The 27072-nt window shown below is 41.0% G+C and overlaps 1 protein-coding gene across 2 annotated transcripts; it reads left to right on the forward strand.

Moving 5' to 3' along the window:
- Positions 1 to 13: 13 nt before the first annotated feature.
- dse (dermatan sulfate epimerase) lies at positions 14 to 26899 on the forward strand. Of its 2 annotated transcripts, XM_004566210.4 has the most exons (6): positions 14 to 183; positions 4259 to 4724; positions 10518 to 10771; positions 17657 to 17896; positions 20396 to 20603; positions 23572 to 26899. In XM_004566210.4, the coding sequence occupies exons 2-6, from the start codon at positions 4303 to 4305 to the stop codon at positions 25316 to 25318; spliced, it is 2871 nt and encodes a 956-aa protein (XP_004566267.1). In that variant the 5' UTR covers positions 14 to 183; positions 4259 to 4302; the 3' UTR covers positions 25319 to 26899. The 2 variants fall into 2 exon arrangements, with proteins under 2 accessions (XP_004566267.1, XP_004566269.1); XM_004566212.4 differs by lacking the exon at positions 14 to 183 and having other exon boundaries at positions 4587 to 4720.
- The last annotated feature ends 173 nt before the right edge of the window (positions 26900 to 27072 follow it).

A 27072-nucleotide genomic window follows, 5' to 3' on the forward strand; every position in this document is an offset into this window, starting at 1 on the left:
TCGCCAGCATGACGCTGGCTCCGCACTCACACATACCTCCCTCCTCTCTCTGTGTTTCCTCTTGAAAAAAAGGGATTATTAAATTCTGCCTTTCAGCCGTATCAATCATCTTTTTGAAACCTGCTGCTGTGAGATGACAGCTGGAAGAAGTGACATACGGATTGTGAGCGCCGCTTCTGACAGGTAACGACTCTCCCCCCCACACACATTTGAGAGGTCCTTAAATCTTTTTGGTGGGCTACGCACGAACAAGGCGACTTTGTGCGTGGCTCTGGATTATCAGTACCACCGAAAACGAATATTTCCGCGAGTGTCGGTGCTATTGTGTTGATGGAGGGTGTTTCCTGAAAGCACAGCTGCTTGTGTCGGCTGGTTTTTGGGTTTAATGAAACGCAGAAACTCTTTGAGCGAGAAGTTAGCTTAAAATTTTTAACGTTACTTTTACCGTACCTTATTACCTTACAAACATGAACCAGAGGAGGCAGCTCAGCTTCATACCTGAGCGTGACCGTGGAAAAATACGGAATAAAAGTTATGACTGTTTTCTAATAATTTATTAAACAGCACGTCATTCTTGGCGTACTTCACACTGGAATTAGCTAGTGTTGATAACGAGCTAACGTCCAGGACTTTGTCTTATTACGGCTGTAAAGATGTGCTAAGGTAACATAAAAACAAACCCGAAAAAAAACCAACGTAATAAATATGAGAACATGCCAAAGGTATCAGCCGGTGGAAAATTACTGAGCGGAGTAAAATGCTGCCAAAATACAAATGTGAGCAATTACATGAGAAGTACAAGCCCAACACTCAGGCCATGCCTAGTTTTCCTGTAAATTGGGGAAATTGTTAATAACACTGGAAAATATCTGTTAAGATGAAAGGTCTGGTATAATTTAAAAAACCTTCTTACTTTTCTTAAAATAGATCACTGTTACCAGGCTAGGTTTTTAATATGATCAGTGCAAATTCAGCTATATAACTTAGTTATATAACTTAACCTTTAAATAAGTCAATAAAAAATCTAAAATTATATTTATATTTTCGGTTGGAGACACCACAGGTGGCACTTCCTTTTGGCTTTACTCAGCCCTGGTGCTCTTCTGTTAGATGAACCTAGCCAATTCAGATGGCTTTAAAGCAGTGAAGCCTTCAGTTCAGAGCTCAGATTCGTTTCATATATTCAGGTATTATCACCTGATTTATCCATTGTTTTCTTAATGGAGAAATGTTTTTCTTAATTAAGTAAATCTACAGTAGTGATGTGTCGGTCGCGAACGAAATGGCTCTTTCGAGCCTGTGTTGTGCCAAAAAGTGATTGTCTGCCAAAAACTGAGTCCCAGTGTTTCTGTGTATTTTTTCTGTGTAATATCTTTAGGTATGTTCGTAAATAGACTTCGGTGAACAGGGTTTACAAAGGGGTTATATAGAGAATTAAAAAATTATCCGTTTTTCAAGTATCTTTACAACTCTGTGTTATTGTACTTACATTATAACCAATCCGGTCCTTTATCCCCACTTAAAATATTTTTACAGAACTATTGTAATATTTGCTGCCATTTCTGCTGTCCTCTTGGCCAACTTACTCTTACAAAAGACATTTTAATGTTAATGAGATTTTTTTTAACTGCATAAATAAAGGTTATATAAAAGTCACTGCCAAAAACTGATTGCGGCTTCTACCTTGTTACACGAATGTTGTTTGTGGCTTAAGATGACTTTGTCATCCATAAGGGATGCATTTGACATATGTTTCACATAGTATAGCCCAACAAGTTACTTATAGCAGTTTAAATACGAGCAATCAGTTTTTGGCAAATACCGGAAATCACTTTTTGGCACAACACCGGCTCCTTATCTTTTTTTCACTTCACTCTGCACTGGGGCCGTGTGCTTGCGCTGGGAAGAGTGGGGAGGGCCGGTAGTTACACTCAGTAGTACAGGAACAGAGCAGGAGGGAGAGACAGAGAAAGAGAGCCAGGGACAACAACGTCACATTAGAAAGGTATAGTAGTCATCCGCAACAGAAAGTAGTTGTGGATGATTAAAGGATACAGAAAGTTTATTCATGCAGGCCTATATGACAGAGAATATGCATGTTCTTTTTGTTTTCATATTTTAATTTATATTTAATTGTGTTGTGGTTTGCAGTGTTTTGTGTTGTTTCACTTTAAATTTGTTTAAAAGGAAAAAGCTGAAAAATTAAATAGTTAAAAGTTGAAATGTGAATAGTTTGTTTTTGTATTATATGATTTATTTATTACATTTTATGTGGAGTGAATAAATAAAAGTATATTTACGGTGGACCTAGAAACAAAGCATGTACAAACATGTACAAACTCCAAGCAAGTACCAACGACCGGATTTGGTGTGTGATAGTAACAGGTAAATGAACAATTTTTAAAAAATTATTTGAATATATATGAGTGCTTGTGTATAAATACACAAACAATACACATATGCTTTCAATTGTGTAATTTAAGTGATCTAGGTAGCTCTGTTTTGGAAGTTCAGTTAACGCTAGAAATGTGTTTTGGAGTTTGTAGTGCTTTGTCTCTAGGGGCCACTGCATATATTTATATATAAACATATATAAATAAAAACACATTTTTTACATTAGTAATTCCTTTTGTGCATAATTTTATATTGTTGTTAATAATAAATTAATTAAAGCAACAAAACAACCTGAAGAGCCGGATCGGAGCCGAAAGAGCCGGTTCTCTAAAAAGAGCTGGAAATCCCATCACTAATCTACAGTGATGTTAAATGGAGAGGGAAGGCAATCATCTCTGAAAAGCTGCAACCATGACATACACACCCCTCACCAAGGAATGATTATCCGTTAAAACAGAGGAAATAAAATATCTTAATCACTGTGTTCAATACACATTTTGCAGATTATGTTTTTACATTCAGTTACAGTAGGATATCTTAACTATCACATGCTTTTTATCCTTTTACAAAATAAAAAAAAAGTCATGTTGTAAAGCAGTGATAAAACATAGAAGTCAGAGCTCAGCTGCAGTCCCAGCCAATCAGCTCGTTTCATTCTAAGGTCATCCCGTACTAGTCGATGGCTCGGCTCATACTTTTCTACACATTCAATTGGCAAATATCATACGGGGCACGCTAGTTAACCTGCTCTAGACTGTACACATCAGCTGAGCAAGCCGCTTTGCAACCCACCTCTGCCCTCCTCTTTTCATCCTTTTTTTGACCTAATTTATATGAGAACTGTTGTCACTGATGCCAGCTGTGCTCTGTGCTTTGCTGCTGCCAAAAAGAAATAGACAGAAATAGCAGTGTTTAAACCTTAAATATCAACATAAAAGCATTATCATAACTATGTAATATTTTTTTTTGTATAATATGCCAATTGTAAACAAACATATAAAAGAATCTGCCAAATAACAATATAAATAATATTATTATCATTTTTTATTCTGGTAGCTCTAATTTTATAACAATCTTCTGTTGACTACAGCTGTCCTGACTGAGCCTGAATTTAATGAAAACCATAAGATAGAGAGCTTAAGAAAAAAAAAAGTTTTCTGTTCTGCTTGGTCCTTGGTATAAATCTTCCACCTTCGTGTTCACCACAGAGGAATGTGACGCCTCCTGAGGTCAAATGTCAGAATTAATTCCAGGAGGAGACTCAGTTTTACATTCCGGCTTGAATTTTCTTTCTTTATAAGATGCACGTCCACTTTCAGCCTGTTAGAACGGACTCCAGTCTAGACGTCTTTTAAATCACTACCAAATGCTTTTCCACTGGGGCTTTGCCAAAAGCTCCTCTAAGGTCATGGAATTTACGCTCATGTTTGGAGCACAGTCTCACTGTAAAGCACACCATTTTGGTTTAAAGCGTGTTTCAGTGAACCAGACTAATGTTACTGCAGTAATGGGCCATTTATGACCTCTAGGGCCTGCTCCTCTGGCCTGGCCTGGGTGTGCATGGCAAGACTTGTCTGACAATAGCAACGCCGACTTAAATCCTGTGGGTTTAAGAGAAGGTAAGGCGGTGTTTCATGGAAATTTTAGGCTATTCTTAAATTCTTGGAAACGATAAAGTCCTACTCTATCAGACAGTGCTGATCGTTTCTAAACACTGCTGCCTCTCCATCAGTATGGAAAGGCCGGATCATCAGGCCTACAGCTGTATCTAATTATTCAAGGAATGCAGGGCTTTTGCGAGAAAAAAAACTCTGCAGAATATGGGCCGGCTTTCTCAAATCTTTCTCCCCCTTCCCCTTCTCAGCTGAGCTCCTTCGGCAATGCCACAGCCCAGTCTCCGATGAGAGGATGAGAACCTACACCCGCGGGGCGCCCACTGTCTTCTTCATAAGTCTTCTGTGGCCCCTGCTCTCTCTGGCAGCTGTAGCCGAGGTGGACCCCAGCGGAGGAATCCCCTTCATGGGGGGCAACTACAATGGTCATCCCATGCTGTACTTCAGCCGTGGGGATGTGGAACAGCTGCAGTACGCAGCTGCAGGGACTCACCAAGAGATGGCGAGACGAATCCGTGAGGCCGGGGAGACCATGCTAGAGCACCCCGAGGAGTACCTGCCCCCCTGGAGCCCGGCCGAGTTCAGCGCCCGCTGGAATGAGGTTTATGGAAACAACCTGGGCGTCCTGTCCATGTTCTGCCTGCTGTACCCACACAGGGCCGGGGCCCTCGATCTGGTCAAGGACTACATGGAGAGGATGGCAGCCCAGCCTAGTTGGTATATTTTCTGTTGTTTTTTACTTGTGACTGTGACTGTGACTGAAACTTTTTGTTTACAGTTTACAGATGTTACTCGATATCTCTGCCCCACCCCTACATCTTCATCAATGCAGCTTTAATGCTAAACCACTGCTGTCAGTGGCTTTTTAGTCAGTCCCCTCTCTGGAGTGTTCCGGTCCTTCTCTGTGGGAAGACTCGTGGTAAAGATGCATTGTGGGCCGATAAGTCTGTAGTCCAGGAAATATGTTTAGCAGCTGTTTGCCCAAACAACCCCCACCCTCACCCCAAGTGAGAGGAAATGAAATATTCAGATGTGGGCTGAATAGTTCAGGCCTGGGTTGTGACTGAAGCTCAGGGTCCAGGTGACCTGACAGGGACTGCCTCTAGTTGTGGTTAGTTCTCCTCTGTATTGCATATCATCAGGCTAAGCTACAGTCATTTCCCTAACCAATCTTTCTTGTATTTCCCATGTTTTCAACTTGGTAATCCAGCTGTGGGAGCTCTTGCTTTAGTATGATGTACACTTCATCCTAGAGAATGTTTCCATCATATGTTTGCTTCAGTTTACACAAGGCTAAGTAATTCTCAGGGAGTTTTGACACGACATTTGCCACCTTTGTATGGAACTTATGATTGTGTGGTTATGACATATGCAACCTCAGTGTTTGAGTGGCTGAACAGAGCTGCAGAGTATACACAATCAGTGCCATAGGGCTCATTATTATCGTTGGTTTGAACATGGCAGAGGGATTTTAGCTTTGCTGCATATCAGCACTTTGATGTCAAATTAGGTAAGAATGTATGATGATGACTATTTTGGATGTGCAAAGGAAACCACAGCAATGAGCTGTTTATATCAACTCTGAACACAGCATATATTATCTTAGGTGACGATAGGTTGCTACGTTCTTCAGGCTTTAAAGTTTCTCTAAGTATCAATTCAGTGCTTTTCACAGAGTTACATTCTGTTTGTTGCAGGAGCATTTTGTTTGAGGGTGAACAAAGCCAAATTCATCCATACTTCCCCAAACTAATAATTAAATATACATATTACTGTCAGTTTTTCAGGTAGAGGTATCCAGGTAGAGTTGAATAGCATTTTTCCCTTAATAAATAAAAAACGACATTTCATATTTACTCTAAGATCATCAACAAAGACAACTAAACGAGTGTGGCAAATTGCAAAAAATGAGAAACTAGGAGAGGGGAAATACTTTTCCACAGCAGTGTATCTGTGTTAATTTAATTCAGGAAGAAAACAAACAGAAACTATTTGGTCACAAACAGTTTTTAAGAATGATAACACAGCTAAATGGAAAAAGTACTCAAAACCTCTAAAATCCAGTCATCTGAATTTAGGCTTTAAATGGTTTTCTTAGCAAACTTAACTGTTTACTGCAGTCAGCATCTTCTTTGGACACTCCACTGCCTTCCTGCTACTGATAAACTATGTGACTGGGTCATAGCATTTATTTTTTATTCATTCGTATTATGATTCAACAGAAAGTGTGTGGGTTTTTTTTTTAAATGTCCTGTCACTCACCCTAAACCTGTTGTGGCAGATGGCTGCCTCTACCTGAGCCTTGATCTGTCAGAGGCTTCCTTCCTTCTCACTGTCACCAAGTACTTGCTCAGAGAGGGTCGCATGATTGTTGGAGTTTCTTCTGTGTCTGCTTTCTAATTTACAGTATTATCCGGCTCAAGCTCGAGGTGGTTGCTGTTGTGATTTAGCGCTATATAAACAAATTTTAACTAAATTGAACTTAATTTAAAATGTGAAAACAAAGTGATCTAAACTAATGTTCTGCTTAGTCCCAAAGTCGTTGTACAAAGCTATATTTCTTTAGCTCCAAAACCTCTTTCAAGTTTAATTATAACAGTCAAGACTTATTGGCAACCAAAATTCTCAGGGGTAAATTTAGACTAGCCACTCGGAAATGTGTCAGTCTAAAATCGAAATGATATAAACACATGCATGTCTATGTTTTTATTTTCCACCTCGCCACATTTCCTACTGTGAGAAAAACATTAGCAAGTCAGCTGAATTCATCCATTCAGCCAATGCCTGGACAATCCTCAGGCTTTTCACAGTCAGCCATGACTGAACTTCATGCCAGTAGCCGTGCTTCCTTATTTCCCTAACAATTCGATTGAGTTCAATGGCCATCAGTTCTGGCTGGCAAATGCAAAAAGGCTGAAAAGTGGATTAAAGTCATTCACCGCTTCCAATTCTACACACATTCTGTTTGAAAGACTAAAACCAATCAGAAGTGGTGCTTAAATACTTTCATATATGGAAATAGTGGCTTCACAATCTTGCAGGAGTCAGGCTCTCTACCTGTATAATATTTGTTAATCATCACCATCTCAGTGCTTGCTTCTCTTACATTTTCAAACAGTTTGCTCAACCTCTGCAGTTTTTGACTATTAATGGTGTAAACAGTGTTAATAAGCAAGATTTAAATCAGCAGGTCCTGCAGGAATGTTGGGAAATTCTTGTGTATAGTTTGAGTTTCCTTTTTTTTTTACCAGTGGTTGGGGCATGTCAAGTTATGTATTTTGGTAAACCAAAGAAGCTGGGGAAAAAGAAGACTTAGACTCGTTTTTCAGAGCCAATTAAATTGTTTGTAATGTTGCTGCAGATCACTTTGTCGATACTTGTGAGATAGTCCTCAGTAAATATAGGGTGAATGGAATAGAACCATGTACTTTTTTTTCTAGGGTTTTTAATTTATTCTAATGTATTCTAATTAGCCAAAAAGGTTTAGCAGGACTTAGACATGCAAAAGTTAGCAAAAGAGCACAGTTAAATCAAAGTCTCCTCTACTGGTGGTCTTTAGATTTTTATGTTATCGTACTGTGTCACCGTGCCAGTTAAAATGCCCTCTCTGGATCATCATTAGGATGGAAACAGACACCATAGATGTTTTACACCTGGTTCACTTCACAAACAATACATTTGCAATAAAAAGTTTTCCAAATTAATATTATACAAATACAAAACAAGCTATAGCAATATTGCAAGTCCTAGTGACCAACGAGTGTTTTTTGACTGCTCCAGTTTCTTAGAAATTTCAAAGCAGGTTTTGTGCACCACCCATGATTTTCTTCCCTGCATCATTTCCTCCCCAAAGGACTTCAGATGTGGAGAATAAGTCCATATTTCTAAGCCTAATTTGTCTTTCTTTTTCATTTATTGAAATCAGCATTCAATATTAAAGATGTCAAAATTGATAAATGTGATAATTAACTGTCTTCATCGCGCTACTATACAAACGCTGCTCAAGATTCTTGGCAGTACATGTTCCCAGTGGTGGAACATCATTATCTGTTGTGTCACTCACAGCAGAATTATGTTTCTCCCTTATCTAAACTTGTCAGTTTGTGTGTTATAAAGCATTCCTGTTGTTTCATAGGTGCTCAGTTTTACAAGAACAGAAAGAGAATCTCAGGTGAATTCTTCTTTAAAGGGACAGTTTAATCCTTCTCATTCCACTGCACGGTTGCCATGTTCCCTCCAACCACTGAACAGGGCCAGGGGGATTTTCCAGATTGGCATTAGTGCAATTTACAGGGCATTTTTCACAACATTAGGATGTGTGCCACAGTGCAGAAAAGAAAAGCCACTGAGCATGTGTTTTCACGTCTTAAGAGCACACTGTGAGTTTTCTACTTGGCCGCACTTTTATTGTGGTCACTGAACCTCTCGGGGCCTCTGCAGAGTGGCTCCAGGAATCAGTCAGCTGTGGTATTCATGACCTTCAATTACGCCTGCAACAACCATGTTCCAATGAAGAGCTTCTACTTTGTGGCAGAATGGTGCCTGCCTCTCTGGTGCGTGTGTGTGTGTGTTTTTTTTTTTTATTGTCATTGTACATGTGTGCCGGAATAAAATAAAAATAGTGGAATAAAAAGCAAACAAGAGAAATATATAAAATCAAAACTAGTGTGTTTTGGCATAATTTAATATCAAGTCCAACTCTAAGTTTGCAGTAACTTTTATTCTCTTTTCTTTTTTGTCCTTTGGCCAGATTTCAAAAATAAAAAAAGCTCTGATTTTCAAATGAATGAATATAAATTTAAGGATCCAGCTGAAGGAAGAATACCATTAATGCATTTTATCAAGTGTGTAATTGGGGCAGCTGGGGGTTTCTGCGAAGGCTCAATAGTGTGTGTCCATAGACCACAAAGCAGAGCTACCTATACATACATAACCACAAAGTTTAGAAGTTTTAATGGGAATTTTTGATCATTTTTGCACAAGTGCATTTCTGAGGTTAGAGACTACCGGTAATGTGAAGGCCTGGATCGAAGTCTCTGCTCTAGTTGATCCCAGTGGTGTTCTGTCAGGGTTGAGGTGAGGACTCTGTGCAGGCCAGTCAAGTTTTCCACACCAAACTCACTCATTCATGTATGTATGGACTTTACTTTGGTGCACAGTGATGTTGGAACAGGAAGTGGCCATCCCCAAACTGTTTCCCCAAAGTTGGTACTCTTATGCTGAAGCATTAAGAGCACTATGCACCTCAGCAGCTGCTGACTGATTTTATGTGGCCTACCACATAAAATCAGTCCCTTTCACTTTGTTATGACGCCACCAACAGTTGACTGTGGAATATTTAATAGTGAGGAGATTTCACAACTGGACTTGTTGCACAGGTGGCATTTTATCACTGTACCACACTGGAATTCCCAGTGATTTTATACACTTTTGTCCATGGAAGTGATTGGAAAACCTCAATTCAGTATAGCAATATAGTGTGTTACGATAGTAGTGAAATTGTCTAATGCACAACGGGCTGCAGGACAGGGGATACCCCACTACTCATGTGCCATTTTCAGTCAATGCAAAGAAAAGTATGCTTTCATGGCGTGCACTTGCAGCAGATTGGACTCTTTGTAGCCTGGTTGCTGACGTTGCTCCAACTAGTACTGGATGTTTTTGTAGACTGCAGATGCCAAAGCTTGAAAAATGAAATTATAGCAGCATTATAAATTTCTGTGAAAGGTAGTACAACTACAGTGAAAGTCAACAAACTAGGCTTGATGGTTAGTCAAATTACCCAAAATGACAGTATTTAGGATGCTACACCCTGTGCTTACTTTGTGTCGCACTGAAGTGGAATGCTGCCTACTGTCCTCTTTTGACCCACTCTCTACAACAGAGGTGCAAACTGATTCTTAGTTACCACAATTCAAATTTACACAGGAGGTTTTTTCAGTTGAGATGAACAGATTTCTATTATTTGTTGTTGTTGTTGCTTTAGTGTTTAGTGATTTATCCTTGCAGCTAGACTGGAGGTGATAACAGGACTCTAGTCCGGTTTAGATCTTAAGACAGCCTTTGTGTAGATCTCAGCACAATCCATGATGTCAATTATTGGCTGTTAAAATGCAGTCCACACATCTGTAGTTCAGTTCCCTTTAATTAACCTGAACAGAATGGTTGCTTTCACTTTTTTTCTCAAAAGTAACACTTTGCAGTTCACACGTCAGCAGTCTTAGATCCAACCTGGAGAGAATCTACCCACGCTGCATTTCTAATGTCTCGTTTTGTTGGTACACTTGTAATTTTGCTGATAAATCCTATTTAGCGTCTTTATTTTGCTTTCAAAGAGACCAGCCCTTTTACAGCTGCTATGTTAATTAAAAGCCTTTGCAAAGGAAGGCTTTCTCGTTCATTAGAAGCCATTTGCCAGGATTTCGTTGAAAAGAGTGAAAATTTCATACTTGCAATTTCTTTCCACTTGCTGATGCTTTCCCTTCTGTTTGTCTGATCTATGTATTGCAGGCTTGTTAAAGACGCTCCCTGGGATGAAGTTCCTCTTGCACACTCTTTAGTTGGATTTGCCACTGCCTACGACTTCCTGTATGAGTACTTGAACAAGGGCCAGCAGGAACGTTTCCTGCAGGTGATCGGCAACGCATCACGCCTGATGTATGAGAAGTCCTACGTCCGAGGGTGGGGGTTTCAGTACCTACACAACCATCAGCCTACCAACTGTGTGGCTCTGCTCACAGGAAGTCTGGTTTACATGATGCAGGGTAAGTGTGTGATGGTTACGTTTCTGGCTTCGCAGATCCGTTTCTTGAGTTTGTTGCTGTATGTTATTCTCAGTCTGCTGTGCCAGCACACCACAGAATCATAAAACATTGAGATATTAAAGAACTTCTCAGGAAAAATAAATCGTTTGGGGTTTTTTAGGCCTTCTGTGTTTTGTCCAGTTTATTGTCAGTGTTCAGACCAAGGTATTTATAATCCTCCACTGTGTCCACACAGACCCCATGAATGGTTTTTTTTGCCATGTTCACATGCAAGTTTTTCTGTCCATGGTGTAAAAGGTGGAGACAAACAGGGAGAAACAGCTCCTGAAGAAACACACTAACAATAAATGGTCTATAGCAAACATTTATCTACAGTCTTCTGCCGAATTGTGTGATTAAAACACACATTATCTTGATTCCTTTTCTCCTTCGTAACACAGACGATGCCTCTGAAGCGTGTTTCAGTGCAATCCTTGGTGTGTTTTGGTTTCTGTTACTTCCACAGTTGTTCCATCACATTAGTTTCTCCCCAAAATATTTCTGTTGTGTTTTGTATGATTTTTGTATTTCCGTTGGTGCTTTGTGTGCTTTTGCAGCCTTTTCTCTAATCGCTGGTGTTTTCTGCACACATTCACCACAGAAAGTTCGCACTAATTAACAGATTTAGGTAGAATCTATTTACTGAACACCAATGATGCTGTCCATTTGTACTTTATTGCTCACACTGGTGATCATTTTGAATTGTGGAAAAAGCCACAAAAAATTCTGTTTTGTTTTCTGTTTGTGTGCCTCAAATGTTTTTATGAAGAAATATTTTTCCACAAATAGTTTGGAAGTTGGAGAGAAATCCTGGAAACAAAGCAAAATGCAGCCTGACTAGACGATTATCATTTGTCTGGATTTCGTTGAAGGGATTTAGTTAAACATGGTCCAAAGTCTGATTCCGGGAATTCTTTAGGGGGATGGGTTACACTAACACATGATCAATTGTTTTGTTTTTTTACACGACTGTGAGATATTGAGACATTTCATGCTGTCATGTCTTCAACTTAATCTGCTTCCATGATGTTTTTCTCTCAGTCTGAGCCTCTGATCATGTAGGTAAACTTCACTTCCACCGTCTTGGAAGGCAGATGGAAAATGTATGCATTGAATTCTTGTTCTGCACAACTTTGTAGTAGCACATAAAGCAGTACTAGACCTGCTGCAGGTTCCTGTTAGAGTAGAAGGACTGCCATATAGTCAGAGTCAATGTGGAATCTATCCAGCAGCTGGACAAAATCACCTTTGGGTAAGCAACTGAATGACATGCACAACCCTAACCTGACTGGGTGGTAGGGAGAACACAAGACTGAAAGCAGCATACTAGCTAGTTAGCTCCTGCTGACTGTTCAAAATATGAGTGAGGGGATTGCCCTCAAGTAAAATTATTGTTTTTGCTAAAACAGTGTCAGAATCTGTAGTTTTAGTTTTGGTTTTACACTTTATATGTTAGACAGCTGCCCCTTTTCTGGTTTCCTCCTCAGACTTTGGACACCGTGTTTTTAAGTTTCTCCAGTTTTGCTTTTTCCTTTCTTTCTGTCCTAGCAGTACAGGATTCTCTCTTACGACATTGTCGCCACTTTCTCCACTTAAACCCCGCATGAGCAAGTGCTTGGTGAGAGTGGGAAGGCAAAGCTCACTTTCAACAAGAAGAAACTTCTGGCAGAACCAGGCTCAATAAGCGGAAGATAGGATAAAGACACACTGTGGAAGAGACCCAGTGATTAAGAGATTAATAATTACTAATGATTATATGCAGAGAGGTGCATAAACACATAGTGAGTGAAACCTCACTATGTGTTGTAATGTAAAAAGAATTGTTCCTCGCACAGAATCCTGTGGAATTCCATATTTAACCTAAGTTTACATTTACAACAACAAACTGGATTCTGTTAGATAGGTATGATTCAAACCACCGCACTGCAGTACCTTTAACACCTACGGCATGCTGTAATCGCTCTAATAAAATATTATAGCTTATAATTAACTAAGAAAGCTGGGTCAAGTGATGGCTTTTCATGTAAGAATTTAACTACTAATTTAACTGCCAGCTTGAAGGCCTGTGGTACATAGCCGATACATTGAAGCATTAATTAATGGTAGAACTTCTCAGAGCAGTCTTGTAGGAATAGGGTCTAAAAGACATGTTGATGGTTTGGAGGAAGAACTACTGAAGTCAACTCAGAAAGATCAATTGAAGAGAAAGAGTCTCCAACCGATCAATGCTACTGAAAGTAGCTGTAGATAATGTTACGTATGTGAGATGGTTATGAGTAACTTCTTATCTAGTGGTTTAAATTTTAGCTTTGAAGAGATTCACGGTTCATTAGTTCATTAGTTCAGGTTAAAGGGATACTTGGCCCAACTATTTTTTTATCGGCCTGGCTACAGTGCTGCAGAGAAACCTAGGGTTCTTTTTATTTTCTTCAGTGCAAATGTACACTGAACAAAAATATAAACGCAACACTTTTGTTACTGCTCCCATTCCCCATGGGATGGACGTAGAGACCTAAAATTCATTCCAGATACACAATATAACCATCCCTCCCAAACAGTGGTCACAAATCAGTCCAAATGTGTGGTAGTGGGCACATCTGCTATATTGAGATAATCCATCCCACCTCACAGGTGTGCCACATCAGGATGCTGATCTGACATCATGAGTAGTGCACAGGTGTACCTCAGACTGCCCACAACAAAAGGCCACCCTGGAATGTGCATTTTTTTGCGCTATTGGGGGTCTGGGGACCCAGAACCGGTCAGTATCTGGTGTGACCACCATTTGCCTCATGCAGTGCAACACATCGTCGCATGGAGTCTATCAGATTGTCAATTGTGGCCTGTGGAATGTTGGTCCACTCCACTTCAATGGCTGTGCGAGGTTGTTGGATAGTCGTGGGAACTGGTACACGCTGTCGTATACGCCGGTCAAGCACATCCCGAACATGCTCAATGGGTGACATGTCCGGTGAGTATGCTGGCCATGCAAGAACTGGGACATTCTCAGCTGCCATCTGCCCTGAACAATGTGAACCATGATTCATCCGTGAAGCGCACACCTCTCCAACGTGCCAGACGCCATCGAATGTGAGCATTTGCCCACACAAGTCTGTTACGGCGACGAGCTGGAGTCAGGTCAAGACCCCGATGAGGACGACGGGCATGCAGTTGAGCGTCCCTGAGACGGTTTCTGACAGTTTGTGCAGAAATTGTTTGGTTGTGCAAACCAATTGTTCCAGCAGCTGTCTGGGTGGCTGGTCTCAGACGATCTTGGAGGTGAACCTGCTGGATGTGGAGGTCCTGGGCTGGTGTGGTTACAAGAGGTCTGCGGTTGTGAGGCCGGTTGGATGTGCTGCCATATTCTCTGAAACGCCTGTGGAGACGGCTTATGGTTGAGAAATGAACATTCAATGCACGGGCGACAGATCTGGTTGACATTCCTGCTGTCAGCATGCCAATTGCACGCTCCCTCATTGCTTGTGGCATCTGTGGCATTTTGCTGTGAGACAAAACTGCACATTCCAGGGTGGCCTTTTGTTGTGGGCAGTCTGAGGTACACCTGTGCACTACTCATGATGTCAGATCAGCATCCTGATGTGGCACACCTGTGAGGTGGGATGGATTATCTCAATATAGCAGATGTGCCCACTACCACACATTTGGACTGATTTGTGACCACTGTTTGGGAGGGATGGTTATATTGTGTATCTGGAATGAATTTTAGGTCTCTACGTCCATCCCATGGGGAATGGGAGCAAAAACAAAAGTGTTGCGTTTATATTTTTGTTCAGTGTATTTCCTTTTATAGCTATCCTTTTTAGAGAAATGGGCTGTGGTTGATTTGGAATGAGTCCTGTTCCCTATCATACGCAAATCATACAGTAAGAACACACTTATCCTGTGTGTTTGTGTCATACATCTGATGGTGATTTTGCGTAAACTCTTTGCGCAGTTCTTTTGTGTTGCACATGTTAGTAAATGGGGCCCGCTATCTTGAGCATGTCCTTTGCAGAATCTGCCATGATTACTCCAGTTCACTATCTCAACACCATCGACTAAATATGTATGTGAAGCAGAAGAGGAAGGAAATCAAGACGTTCTCAAATTGTTTTCTGGCGTTTAAGATTTAGTACTGATGTAAACTAAATTTAAGCTCAATTGCCGAGAACCACTGTGGTCACAGTGGTTTTATTTCTGCTCATTTTTCATAAAGGTTACCAACAAGCACACAGTTCTGTGACATCTCAGGAAAGTTGCAACCTGACCTTGTCTTGCTTGGTTTCATTTTACTCCCCAAAAATGACTTTGCTCCTGCTCTGCATTACTGAGGAAATACACTGTGTTTTCCTCAGCTTGGTTGCTTTGTTTATGACATATTTATTTTTGCTTAAATGGTAAATGGTCTGTATTTGTATAGCGCTTTACTTGGTCCTAAGAACCCCAAAGCGCTTTACACTATACACAATCATCCACCCATTCACACACACATTCACACACTCAAGTGTGATTTACAAGCAACCTCATGCAAAGATGTGAGTTTAAAAACTAACTAGGGTGAAGAACTTTGCTTCCTAATAGTTTGGCAACACATGATCGATTTTAAGTGATCCAAAAAACAAAAATCTGCTTTATTTAAGATTCTTTTTTAGCAGCTTCATTCAGGCGTCATGTCTAACGCTGCGCTTAATTCAAGCTTAATTTAGGCATGGCATTAAATTCAGTCCTGGCTCTGAATAACTGAAAGCTTTCCATTTATCGCTGCCAAAAACTACGTACTATATTTTTTCTTCATAGGTTATCTGACAAAAGCTTTTTGCACACTGCTGCCAGTTTGAGAATGAGTTAAAGATGTTTTCATCGTAGCAGTGTACGCCCATTCCTACAGGTCAGATGTCAAAACTGGCCAAAAGTCATTTTATTATTTATTTGACACACAGGGTCAAAGAATTTTAATCAGTATAACAAGAGGCAGATCTGCTTACATAGACATTTTTTCAAAATAAACATGTAACAACAGAAGAGTGGCTTGAGTTATACTGAGTTTATTTATAGACATTTGAGCTTTTATGTGAAAAACATGGAACAATAATCTCTTCTTTGCTTAAACTTTGTTTAAGGACTGGAACTACTTCATTTGTTCAGTAGCTACACAGCTCTGTTAAAAAACTGCAACCAAATCAATTTTATTTTCATTCAAGTGTCGCAGCTTAAAGGCTGAGTTATGTTTATTTTTTTGTCTTCTGAACGTTGATGCATGAAGTGATGCACTCAAGGTTGTGAGCGATAATCACCTACACACAAATATTTGATAGTGTTACTGTAAGTGCTAATGTCTGCCTTTTTGATCTTTAAGGGGATTTTTCTCGTGTTTCTTCCACTTCCCTCTTCAGATTCAAAAAAGCCACCAGGCTGAAAAAAAGAAAAGCGTTGCTACGAGGCGACTACCATTCTGTCGCTTGCTTTTAGACGAGTATTTATTGATCCATCCGTTCAAAAAGAACATGTCCTTGTGACATCTCACATATTGTTGTCAGGGATAAGATCATTTTTGTGTCAAGATGTTAATTTTGGTCCATATTGCCTGAAACTAACCGGCTGTCCAGACAGACTGAAGGATTGCTCGGCGAGTCCAGGAGCATTAGTGGAAAGTTGCTGTTTCACATTCCTCTGGAGTGCAGAGTGAAAGTGCTCTGAAGGCTGAGCTGGCAGCTGTGGTTCCTAGCACTTAGAGCGTCATGCCCTCTGTCGGTCAGCTGTCCACAGCGTTAGACTCTGTGATAACAGCTACTCTATGTACATGCGTATGAGCTCACATGCTCATAGAGCCTTTTTTCCCTTTTTGTAAATGTTGGTGTACGAGTACAGTGACTTGTGTGGTGTGCCATCTTTTCGATTTCTGGATGTTCTGTGGACAACATTTAACTGTCACATCATACATGAATGGTGATTATTAATACCTCTGTACCTCACTGTAGTAAAAAGAAGCCTGATTCTTCCCTGAGAAGTTGGGGTGGAAGTAGGTTGCAAAACAGAATACAGATGTACAGTGACTGTTGGAAAACTTAAGCGGCTTAAACTCTGTTTCCTGTATGAAATTTGCCAACTGGATGTGTAGAAGGATATCAGCTGATGTGGGATGGGACAGACATCAGCTGATCTGCCAGGATTGTGGTAGAGCCTGACTTAATGGCTTGCCTGAACTAACGCTATATATTTTTTCTTTCTTTCTTCATTTCACAGCAAAATCAAATCAAAAATGTATCTATGTTCTTTTCTATATCGCAGTTTCCTTTTAAATGTGTGAAATGACGGGATGTGGACATTAATTATATTAAAGTGACAGACAGCTCTGAAGTTGGCTCCTGGACTTTTGTAAGCACTGTTTAAGCCCTGTTTGTGTAAATGTAGTCTTTGTGTCTCTGTTTGATGACTTGTAAATACCTGCTCTGTGCACAAAAGCCAACCAAACCAAACCCATTCAGGGATGGCTCCAGTGGGTGGACCATGTCTCAGAGAAGGGGGGTGTTGTGGGGAGCGTGTCAACCAGAGTTTGCTGACAGCCCGTGATTCCTCAGTGAACTGTGGCTACAGTGTTTATGTGGCTGCATGTTCTCATAGTAGATTCTGTGTGTGTGATCTGGTCTGTGTTTATGTCTAAAGGAGTATATATAGTACAGTGTAGCATAGCTGTGTGATGTAGCCACAGCTAAATATGGAAGCTTTCTTTAGATGGCACCCTCAGATCCATCAACAGGCAGAGTCAACTCTGAAATTGTTTCATGAACTGAAATTTAGATTTAGTTTTGGATTTTTTTGACACCATCTGAACTTCCTGTGTTCCAGGTTACCTTCAGGAGGCCTACCTGTGGACCAAGCAAGTCCTGTCCATCATGGAGAAGTCCATGGTTCTCCTGCAGGATGTGACCGACGGTTCCCTGTATGAAGGAGTAGCATATGGGACTTACACCACCCGCTCTCTCTTCCAGTACATGTTCCTGGTGCAACGCCACTTTGCCATCGGCCACTTCGACCACTCTTGGCTACTTAAACACTTTGCCTTTCTGTACAGGACCATCCTGCCCGGTAAAAGTGACACCACATACTGCCAGCAAAATTAATTATGTGATTTTTTTGTATTTTTTACTGTAATGGTTATATTTAGGCAAGCACATAAAAAGTCAGTAACCTGTGAGGAAGTGTTTATTCAGCTATGAGTGGCCTAGACATCTGGCTTATGCCTACTAGAACGCTTCCAGCCAAAGGCCTCATTATGTTAGCTTAGGCATGAAAATTACCTCAGGCTGCCTCACTGGAGAGCACCCTCTCCTCTGAACTGATATGGGGCATGCATGCGTGTAGTTATTACCTTTCTGGATGTCTGACAAAGCTGTGCTGAAGCATGCGGGGATCTGTGGTGTCCTGGGGGTTTGTCTGGAGGTCAGGGCGAGGGTAGCAGTGGGAGGAGGGGCCCCCAGGTCAAACTCAGGCATTTTGCAGCCAATTGCTGACAGTTTCTATATTGTAGCTGAGCAGCAATTCTGCACCCAGAAAGCACCTCTAATTGCACTGACCAGGAGAGCCTGAGCTTCAGAGCCACAATAGCAGCTTTCTCCTCCTACCAGACAGGAAGACAAGGCCAGATTATCCCAAACTGGCCTCGGAGCACCCTGAATGATCGCTGTCCACTAACTGTCTGTGTTTTTCTTTTGGGATCTTGTGAGATCTTAATGAAATAATAAGAGGTTTAATGTTACTTAATTGTTCACTGTTTTTAATGTTGTGTTCTGTTGTTGGTGTGTATTGGAACAATAGCTCAAGCTGAAGCTTCACAGTTTAAAGAAGCTAAAGTGTCAGAAGACAGCTGGAAAAAAGGAAGTAACTGTCAGTTTAAGTTCCAGTATTAGTCTGAGTCTTGAATGCAAATGAAGAGATGCCAAGTGCTGTAATGTAAATTGCATGTCCATATGCTATTTTATATAAATGGCAGATTTACTTACCATTGCTACTTTTCCAGACAGATTTTGAAATAGATAACAACCTTCTAATAAGTCAGTAGCATTTTGACATGTAATTTAATGACATGCGATTTTTAAATGACTAAATCCAAAATTTCAGAGTAGTGTTTTTTTGTCTTTCATTTTGTCATTAACTCATATGACGTATAAGATTTATGTGATCGCACTTAAATCCAGGTTGGAGATGGTTGGTGTGGGTAGTTTTGCGTAGTATATTACCATGTTGTATGGAGATGCAGTGTTTATGTTATTTAATCAGGTTTTTTTTTATTATGTGTTGCATGAAAATGCCACCAGAGCACAGAGTCTACTGGTGGATGAGAGCAGCTGAGCTCAGAGAGCTATTAAAAAAAGCTCTAAATAGTAACTTTTTGGGCTGTTGAGTTTCCATATATCTATGACAGGCATTATCCAAGGAGATGATTTTTGTGACATCATGCCATATATTCCAGTTACCTGGACTGATACTTGTGTAAAACCTCTGTGTTTACCTGAGCACTCGAAACGCTTACTGTAGTGTACACACGCTTTCATCCCTTTAAGCCCTGTCCATCACACCTACTCCAATGCATGCATTTGGCATTGCCAGGGATTGACCCATGCTATCTCCTGAGTTGGGATAGACCTTCTTATCATCCTGACAAACATGACATTATGAGTTGTCTGTGTCAGGAAAGTGTGAGTGCACCTAAAAACAGATGCCACCCAAGCAAAATGAAGGCTAGGCTGAAGTACAAGCTGGAGGGTGAATAATGAAAAAAGGTGGAAGGTCAGTTGTAGTGGGTGTTGCTGAAAGACTATGGAGGATTGTTGTGTATCTTTGTATTTTGTATGGTTGCTTGTATGTTCTAAAACTGTTGACAGGATTAGAGAGTCAGTCAGTTGAAATATAAATGACCAACGTTCTCATAGATGTTATTGTCAGTTCATTTGCAGTGTTTACTTTAAGTTAAATGAAGAAAGGTTAATTTCTATACAGATACAAGAAATATAATTCTACCCATGGTCCAATGTAAAACTAATCTAAGTACTGCTGTGCAAAGGATAAAATGAAGACATTAACTTTGGTTTGAGTGTAGATTACACTGAAAGCAGGGGCTTTATAAGTCTGAAGAGACTTACCTTGACAGTGTTTGTGCTATAAGTTCCCGAGTGTTTGGGTTTGACAAATGATTTACTGTGATAACATGTTGTAGTTACTATAACGGGTTTCTAAGAATCCTCTCAACAACAGAGAGCAAGAGTTTCCTTATGTAATTATAGACAACAAAACTGTGTGAACAATTTGCACTTAGTGTGGAGCTGAGCTGGGCCACAGAGGTTTAAGATGGGGAATGCTCTTTTGTTACACATTTGTGATCACAAGCCAGATCCTTTCATAATGAGTTTTGCATGGTTGAGTTTTGTAATTTGCAAAGAATTCATAGTGTTTAAAGTGCTATTTTTGCACATTTTTTGGCTCTACAAACCTCAAACTCACTCAGTACAACATTTTATTTGTCATGTGTACCCTTTACAAATGAAATATGGTGTTTTTATCTTCTTTGTGTTTTCACCATCTCACCAGGATTTCAGCGAACTGTAGCAATTGCAGATTCCAACTATAACTGGTTCTACGGGCCAGAGAGCCAGCTGGTATTTTTGGACCGCTATGTGTTGCGTAATGGCAGTGGAAACTGGCTGGCAGATCTAATTCATCAAAACAGGGTAATGGAAGGGCCGGGGCAAGCTGGAAAAGGCCAGCGATGGTGTACTCTCCATACAGAGTTCATTTGGTAAGCTGCTCAGGTTAATTTCATCGTTTTTTTGTTAGTGACAGTACTTTAACATACACTTCTGCACATCTTGTCAGGGGTCACTTTTTGGTCATTTGGTCAATTTTTCATGTAAATTTAAATGGATAATATGATAAATTGTTGCCTTTTTTTACACTTGCCAATGTTGGGCTGGAAGATCATCCATTTAACAGGACAGATGGCCATGAGAGTCTCTTGGCAATGAGCATGAGACAGGCACCCACTAATTATTCTTGCACCAACTGCGGCTGCATGGCATTAGCTGAGAGAAATGCAAGGCAGCACTCGATCCTGACATCCTGATTGTCAAAGTTTTGCTGTCAGCTGTTTCTCACTGCAACGTTTCAGCTACTGGAAGGCCTTGGTCACCGACCTTTGGGTGCTAACCAACACCTAACAAGTGTATTGAGGCTTTCTCCCTTGAAAGCAGAGGCTTGCAGATTTTTCTATACTTGGATAATTAGTTGACATGCGGCCCTACTCAGATGCAGACTGTCTTAGACATAAAAACTCTTCTTGTGTTTGTTCAGTTGCTGGAAAAAACTGACAGAAGTCGTGGAAGCCACTGGGGCTTCTTTCTTGGGGCCCCCTGCAGGTTTGTATCAACAGCTTGGGCCTTGACCCCCAGAAGGACCAAAACAGGCCAGTGGTAGTGTTGAAGTATTGCCTTCAGTCTCTGGACACCTGGAGGAACTGGACTTTTTTTGACCCGTGGTATTCCTTTGGATCATTTCCCTTCCACGGGGAAGTGGTGGTTATAGATTCCTCCCTCTAAGGCTGTAGTGCTGTGTGAGACCACAAGATAACATGTATCATGATAACCAATGGGGCACCAGATCAGGTCAGTTCCTGGAGGCTCAGCAGCTCTTAACATGAGCTTCTCCTCACCTTGTGAGAATGAGTCAGACATCATTTCTGACTAAAAGTCCCCTGGTGTATGAGAGGAGGCTGAAGCCAGTGGTAGATCTAGCAAAGGCATGGCCCCAAGAAGGGATGGGTATTGATAAGATTTTCACGATTCCGATTCCATTTTCGATTCTGTTTAGCGATTCGATTCTTTATCGATTCTCTTATCGATTCTTTTTAAAAAAGGAGAACACTAAGGTCGAATAGCTTAGAACTTTGTTTTATATCTTCTCTTTGAACAAGATAGAAATTTAGGAGTAACATGGCCTTACAAACCCAACAGTGAGATCTCAAGAGATCCAGCCTACGGCTCTTCAATGGGGTGTCACAGGGTCCCCAGGAAAAAAAATTGTAAATGTAAAATAATAAAATAAATATTCTTCTGTAGCAATAACAAAGTATAACATAAATTATTCTGTAGCAATTACACAAGAATATCCAGTAATGTCCCTGCCTACAATTAAACACATTCACTTACCAAAAATTGGGGGCATCTGCTGTGGCAAATGGGTGCAAGCCTTTTACCACAAACTCAGTCACTGCTCGGTGACATTCGTCTATCCTGGCCTGAAAGGAGACGCTACCGGTAGATTGCAGTGAGAACTGCCAGCATCTGAGCCAGACTCTGTCTGTCTCTCTCATCATGGTCACCTAAATGCACAGTAATGGCAGGTTTTGTAATAAGGCAGATCGCGCTAACATAATATGCACTGTTAGTTGATTATTTACCTGCGGCATTAACGGGAGAGGACGTGCAAACGTTACCGCTGCTGCTGGGTTGAGATTCACGAGTCTGGAGCGGAATTAAAAACACGACATTCATTTAAGGTCATCGCATGTTTTGTGAGCAAATGCTTTTGCATATTCGTAGTGTTTCCTCCCTTAAATGAAATATCCACTTTGCAAGTATTGCAAGTTGCCCTGTTGTCATCCGTTCTCGTAAAGTATAACCAAACTTTTGAGCGTTTGAGCCGCTTACGCGCTGTGTAAATGACGCTCCGCAATGTGGTGACATCCTTCAGGGCGACTGGAATCGATAAGGGAATCGTTTACAAAAATGGCAAACAATTCCAAGGAATTGAAACAGTGGGAACCGGTTCTCAACAAGAACCAGTTTTCGATACCCATCCCTAGCGGCAAGTGATCTGTTTGCTTTGGAAACATCAACGCACTCACATACTTGACATACTTTGCCCTGTTCAGGCTCTAAGACATTGACATGACTCCTGGCTTCTGTAAGATAGATGCAGTCTTGGTCTATCATGAGAGGCACAAACAGAGGCTTTTACACTGGGTTGTTGATACCATTTCAGAAGTGTAGAGACTTCAGGGCCTCCAAGTTCCACCTGTGAAATGTCCTTCCACCAGGAGTGGAGCTGTGGAGAGATGTTTCCCTCAGTGACATCTGTGCCACAGTTCTTGAGCTTCTTCCTGTACCTTTGCCTGCTTCTGCAGGGTTAATGTGGTCAACCCTCATCCTGTGGTGACAGCAGTTGTGCAGGGCCCTTTGGTCTGCGACTGAGTTGTAGTCTGAATCTCTTGTGACTTTGTTGGCGTGAGTCATCCAGGTACTTAATGTCTTCTCTGGCGGTCAGCATTAAGTAGAACAGTGCCAGTCTCTGCATTTACATGTGCTCAATTAACCTTGATTAACATTTTAATACTATTAATTAATATTTTAATATTTTTTTTAAAATAAAAATGACTGCTCTAGGATAATAACACCAGCAACAGCCCAGTCCATGATGGTTCTTTTAAATGGTGTAATGAGTCTGATACTCAGTTAAACATATTTAAGATGAAATATAGACATAGTCATTGATTTTAGAAAATCCACTCATATACATAATGGATGTGGTTTCGCATTGTCTTGCTCAAATTTTCAGACAATTTCTTTTTCCTTGAAAGGTTTGAAAATTTGCAAATATTTTTCCTGATTTCAGGAAATATTTTTCCTGAATTGGTACATTTATTTACATTTTAGATACCATCCCAACGTTTTGGATTTGGGGTCAATAATATCTGTCCTCTGGTTCTGCAGGTATGACCCAGGCCTGGTCCCCAAACCCCCATCAGATTTTGGAACACCCAAGCTCCACTACTTTGAGGACTGGGGCGTGGTAACATATGGAAGCGCTTTACCCGTCAAAGCCAACAGCTCTTTTCTGTCCTTCAAGTCAGGGAAGCTGGGGGGACGTGCCATCTTCGACATTGTTCATAAGAACAAGTACAAAGAGTGGATTAAAGGGTGGAGGAACTTTAATGCCGGCCACGAACACCCTGATCAGAACTCTTTCACGTTTGCGCCCAACGGTGTCCCGTTCGTCACTGAGGCACTCTATGGACCAAAGTATACCTTGTTGAACAATGCGGTTTTGTTTAGCTCAGCCTTCTCAGGGAGTTGCTTTAAGCCATGGGCTGGACAGGTTACAGAAGCCTGTGATTCCAAGTGGTTAAAGTACAAGGTGGGGCCAGCTGCTGATGCTCAGGGGAGAGTGGAAGCTGCTATAGAGAGGAAGGGCATGATCTTTATCCGAGGAGAAGGACGTTCTGCTTACAATCCAGAACTGAAGATCAGGAATGTCCAGAGGAACCTGCTCCTTCTTCATCCACAGCTCCTGCTTGTTGTCGACCACATCCACCTGGATCCTGACAGCCCTGTCCGTGCCATGAGTGCCTTCTTTCACAACACAGAGCTGCCATTCCAAGGTACAAAGGTAGATGGTGTTCATGGAGCGTTTATATCACACGGGGAGGATAAATATAAGATGTTCTGGATGGATGACACAAACTACAGTAACAAAGGGGTGGTAGGCTACTGGAATTACCCTCGAGGATACCCTTATAATGGCTCCAACTATGTGAATGTCACAATGCCATTGAGGTACCCTCACACTAGGATGGCCTACATTTTCTTTGGACCAGGTGTGGATGTGCAGAGCTTTAGCCTGCGTGGGGATAATGAGAGGGTCGATATCTACCTGGCCACCAAGAAACACATCTACACAATTTACCTGTTGACTGCAGAGGTCACCAGCAAGGCACTTTTTGCCATGGTGCTATTGGACAACAAGAAGATCGTATTTGAGAAGGAAGCAGCTGAGGTTAGCAGCTTTCCGGAGGAAGTGGAGGAATATGTCAGCCTAATGGAGGACAACCTCCAACACGTCAAGCCCGTCTTCCAGCAGATGGAGAGGCACATCCTTGGACGGGTCCTCAACACCGTCAGCTTCCGAAAGACAGCAGAGCGCCTCCTCCAGTTCACTGACAAGAAGAAGACGGAGGAAGCCATTGAGAAGATGTTCGCTATGTCCAGAAAACAGAGCAAAGGTAAGGGGGGGAAGAGAGTGAACCTCGGAGATAAGCTCTCAGAGACTCTACCTGACATTTTTGCACAGATTGAGGTGAACGAAAAGAAAGAGAGACAGAGAACTTCAAAGCGCACATATGATGACAGTCCAGAAGAGGGCGATGCAGATACGCGGGCCTTTGTGGATTACGCAGACAGCCGCAAGAACAGAAAGGGGGGCTTTTTCAAGGGTCGCAAATTCAAGGAAGTTCACATGGTCGCCACAGCAGGAAGCGACAGTTTACCCAGCACGGCTTCCTACATACGCCTGTTCCTCCTCCTGAACATGGCCACCTTCTTTTCACTGCTGGCTGTACTGCTGACTCGCTTTAAGAGGGGTCGGAGTCTGTACACACAGAGATGTTTCTACAGCATCCTTCTGATCGACTGCTTCATCCTGCTGTACCTGTACTCCTCCTGCTCTCACACGCAGTGCTGACATCACGAGTGTACTGAGCACGCCAGCTGATCCGTGTGCAGTTTGAATGACCTCACACCTCACTCTGAGCCAGGTCTTATGACAGGATAGTAAGGCCACTGTTCCATAAAACAGAACTGAGATTTCAAGAAAAAAATGGGAAAAAGGTGGAAGGTTCAAAGATTAATTTTACAAGAAAAGTGTTGATGGTGTGAGACAAAGTTAAATCACAAATCCAGCTTCCATCACATAGTATGAGCATCTTGTAACATTACAGATGGTATCAGTCAGGCAAGTTTTGCTCCTAATCTCATGATTTGTAGCGCATCTTATTATCACCTGTATTGTTGTAATATCACAACTTTTGCTTTTATTCTCACGGGTGTGTAATAATTCCAAAGCCAAGAATGAAATCATGGTACAAACATTGACCATAACATCTTCTCGTACTGCGATACCCACATGGAGCTGTAAACGCCAAGTTAAAGAGTGCTAGGCTGATGAAAGCTGTAATGATGTCAGACTGCTCAGGTAAATAATGAACTTGAAATACAGAATCAGAATAATAGAGAGTTTGTTTGTGGTGTGTTTATTTTTCATTTCAAGCACAAAGAGGAAGCAGCATATATGTGCCAGTGGGAGGGCACTAAAGGTATCCACGGTGTACTTTCAGCTCCTCCCTTATTTCCACAGTGGATGGATCCATGTTTTGATTAGGCACAGAATTTATACCAGATTTTACTCTTATTTTCTAATTGTTATATGTATAAAAAACAGTAAATGCTAATGTTAGATAATTAATTTGCATGAGCTAATTTAATGTTTGTTGCTTTTGTCTGAGAAACATTCCCTGACTCAGGATTGGCAGAGAGTCAGCTTTGTGAAACACTGGCAGAAACTTTAAACCCCGCCCCCACCCACATATACTTCTAATAATTTGTTTTATTTGAATAAAAACAACTTTTTAGCATTTGAAGATTTTTATTTGAACTTTTTTGTGTACAAAACAATCTTGGAATGTTGACTTTAATATTGTGATATAAATTTTAAAGTTCTGTACTGCCCAAAATCACACACTTACCTCAGGGCTACTTATTGATTACTGATCTATAGATCAGGACTGCATTCTGGTAATGAGTGTACACTTATGGGAAAAAACAGTAGTCTTTTTTTGTCATCTCACAGAAAAATCATAGTATGAGACATGCAGTATACATAAACATTTACTGTAAGAGTTTTGTCTTTTCCATGTGGGTATTCTTGAAGTCTCTGGCTGTTTCTAACAGTGGCTTTAATTCTGTGGGATGTAATGAGTGTCTGTTTAGGAAAAGCAGTGATTCCAAGTAGGAATGTTTGAATTGCCAAGATAAGAGGAGACCACCTCTAATGTAATAAGCTTCTGTGGAGCTTTAGAGATCTGTGTGAAGGTGTTCTCAACTACAATGCCATCTCCACATTTGTACTTGAGATTTGTCTTGCTCTACAGAATTGATAGCAACACTTGTAAATGTATATATTTTATGTTAAAGCGAAAATATATTTTTTGGTCTCTCTTTTTTTTTTACCATTTGTAAATAAAGTTAGAACATGCAGAAGTTTCAATTCGCTGTGTGTTGTGTCCTGTAAGCGTGTTACAGTATGAGCAGTACTATGGCCACTGCGCCATTACAGCTGTGGAATCAAATGCTGATCAACACTTCAGTGTGTTACATCACTTATTTTTTCATGTACTGTTGGCTGACAGGGTTGTAATTTGGTGTAACATTAGAGTTTGG

The sequence above is a fragment of the Maylandia zebra genome, linkage group LG15, assembly GCF_041146795.1.
Source record: "Maylandia zebra isolate NMK-2024a linkage group LG15, Mzebra_GT3a, whole genome shotgun sequence".
Lineage (NCBI taxonomy): Eukaryota > Metazoa > Chordata > Actinopteri > Cichliformes > Cichlidae > Maylandia > Maylandia zebra.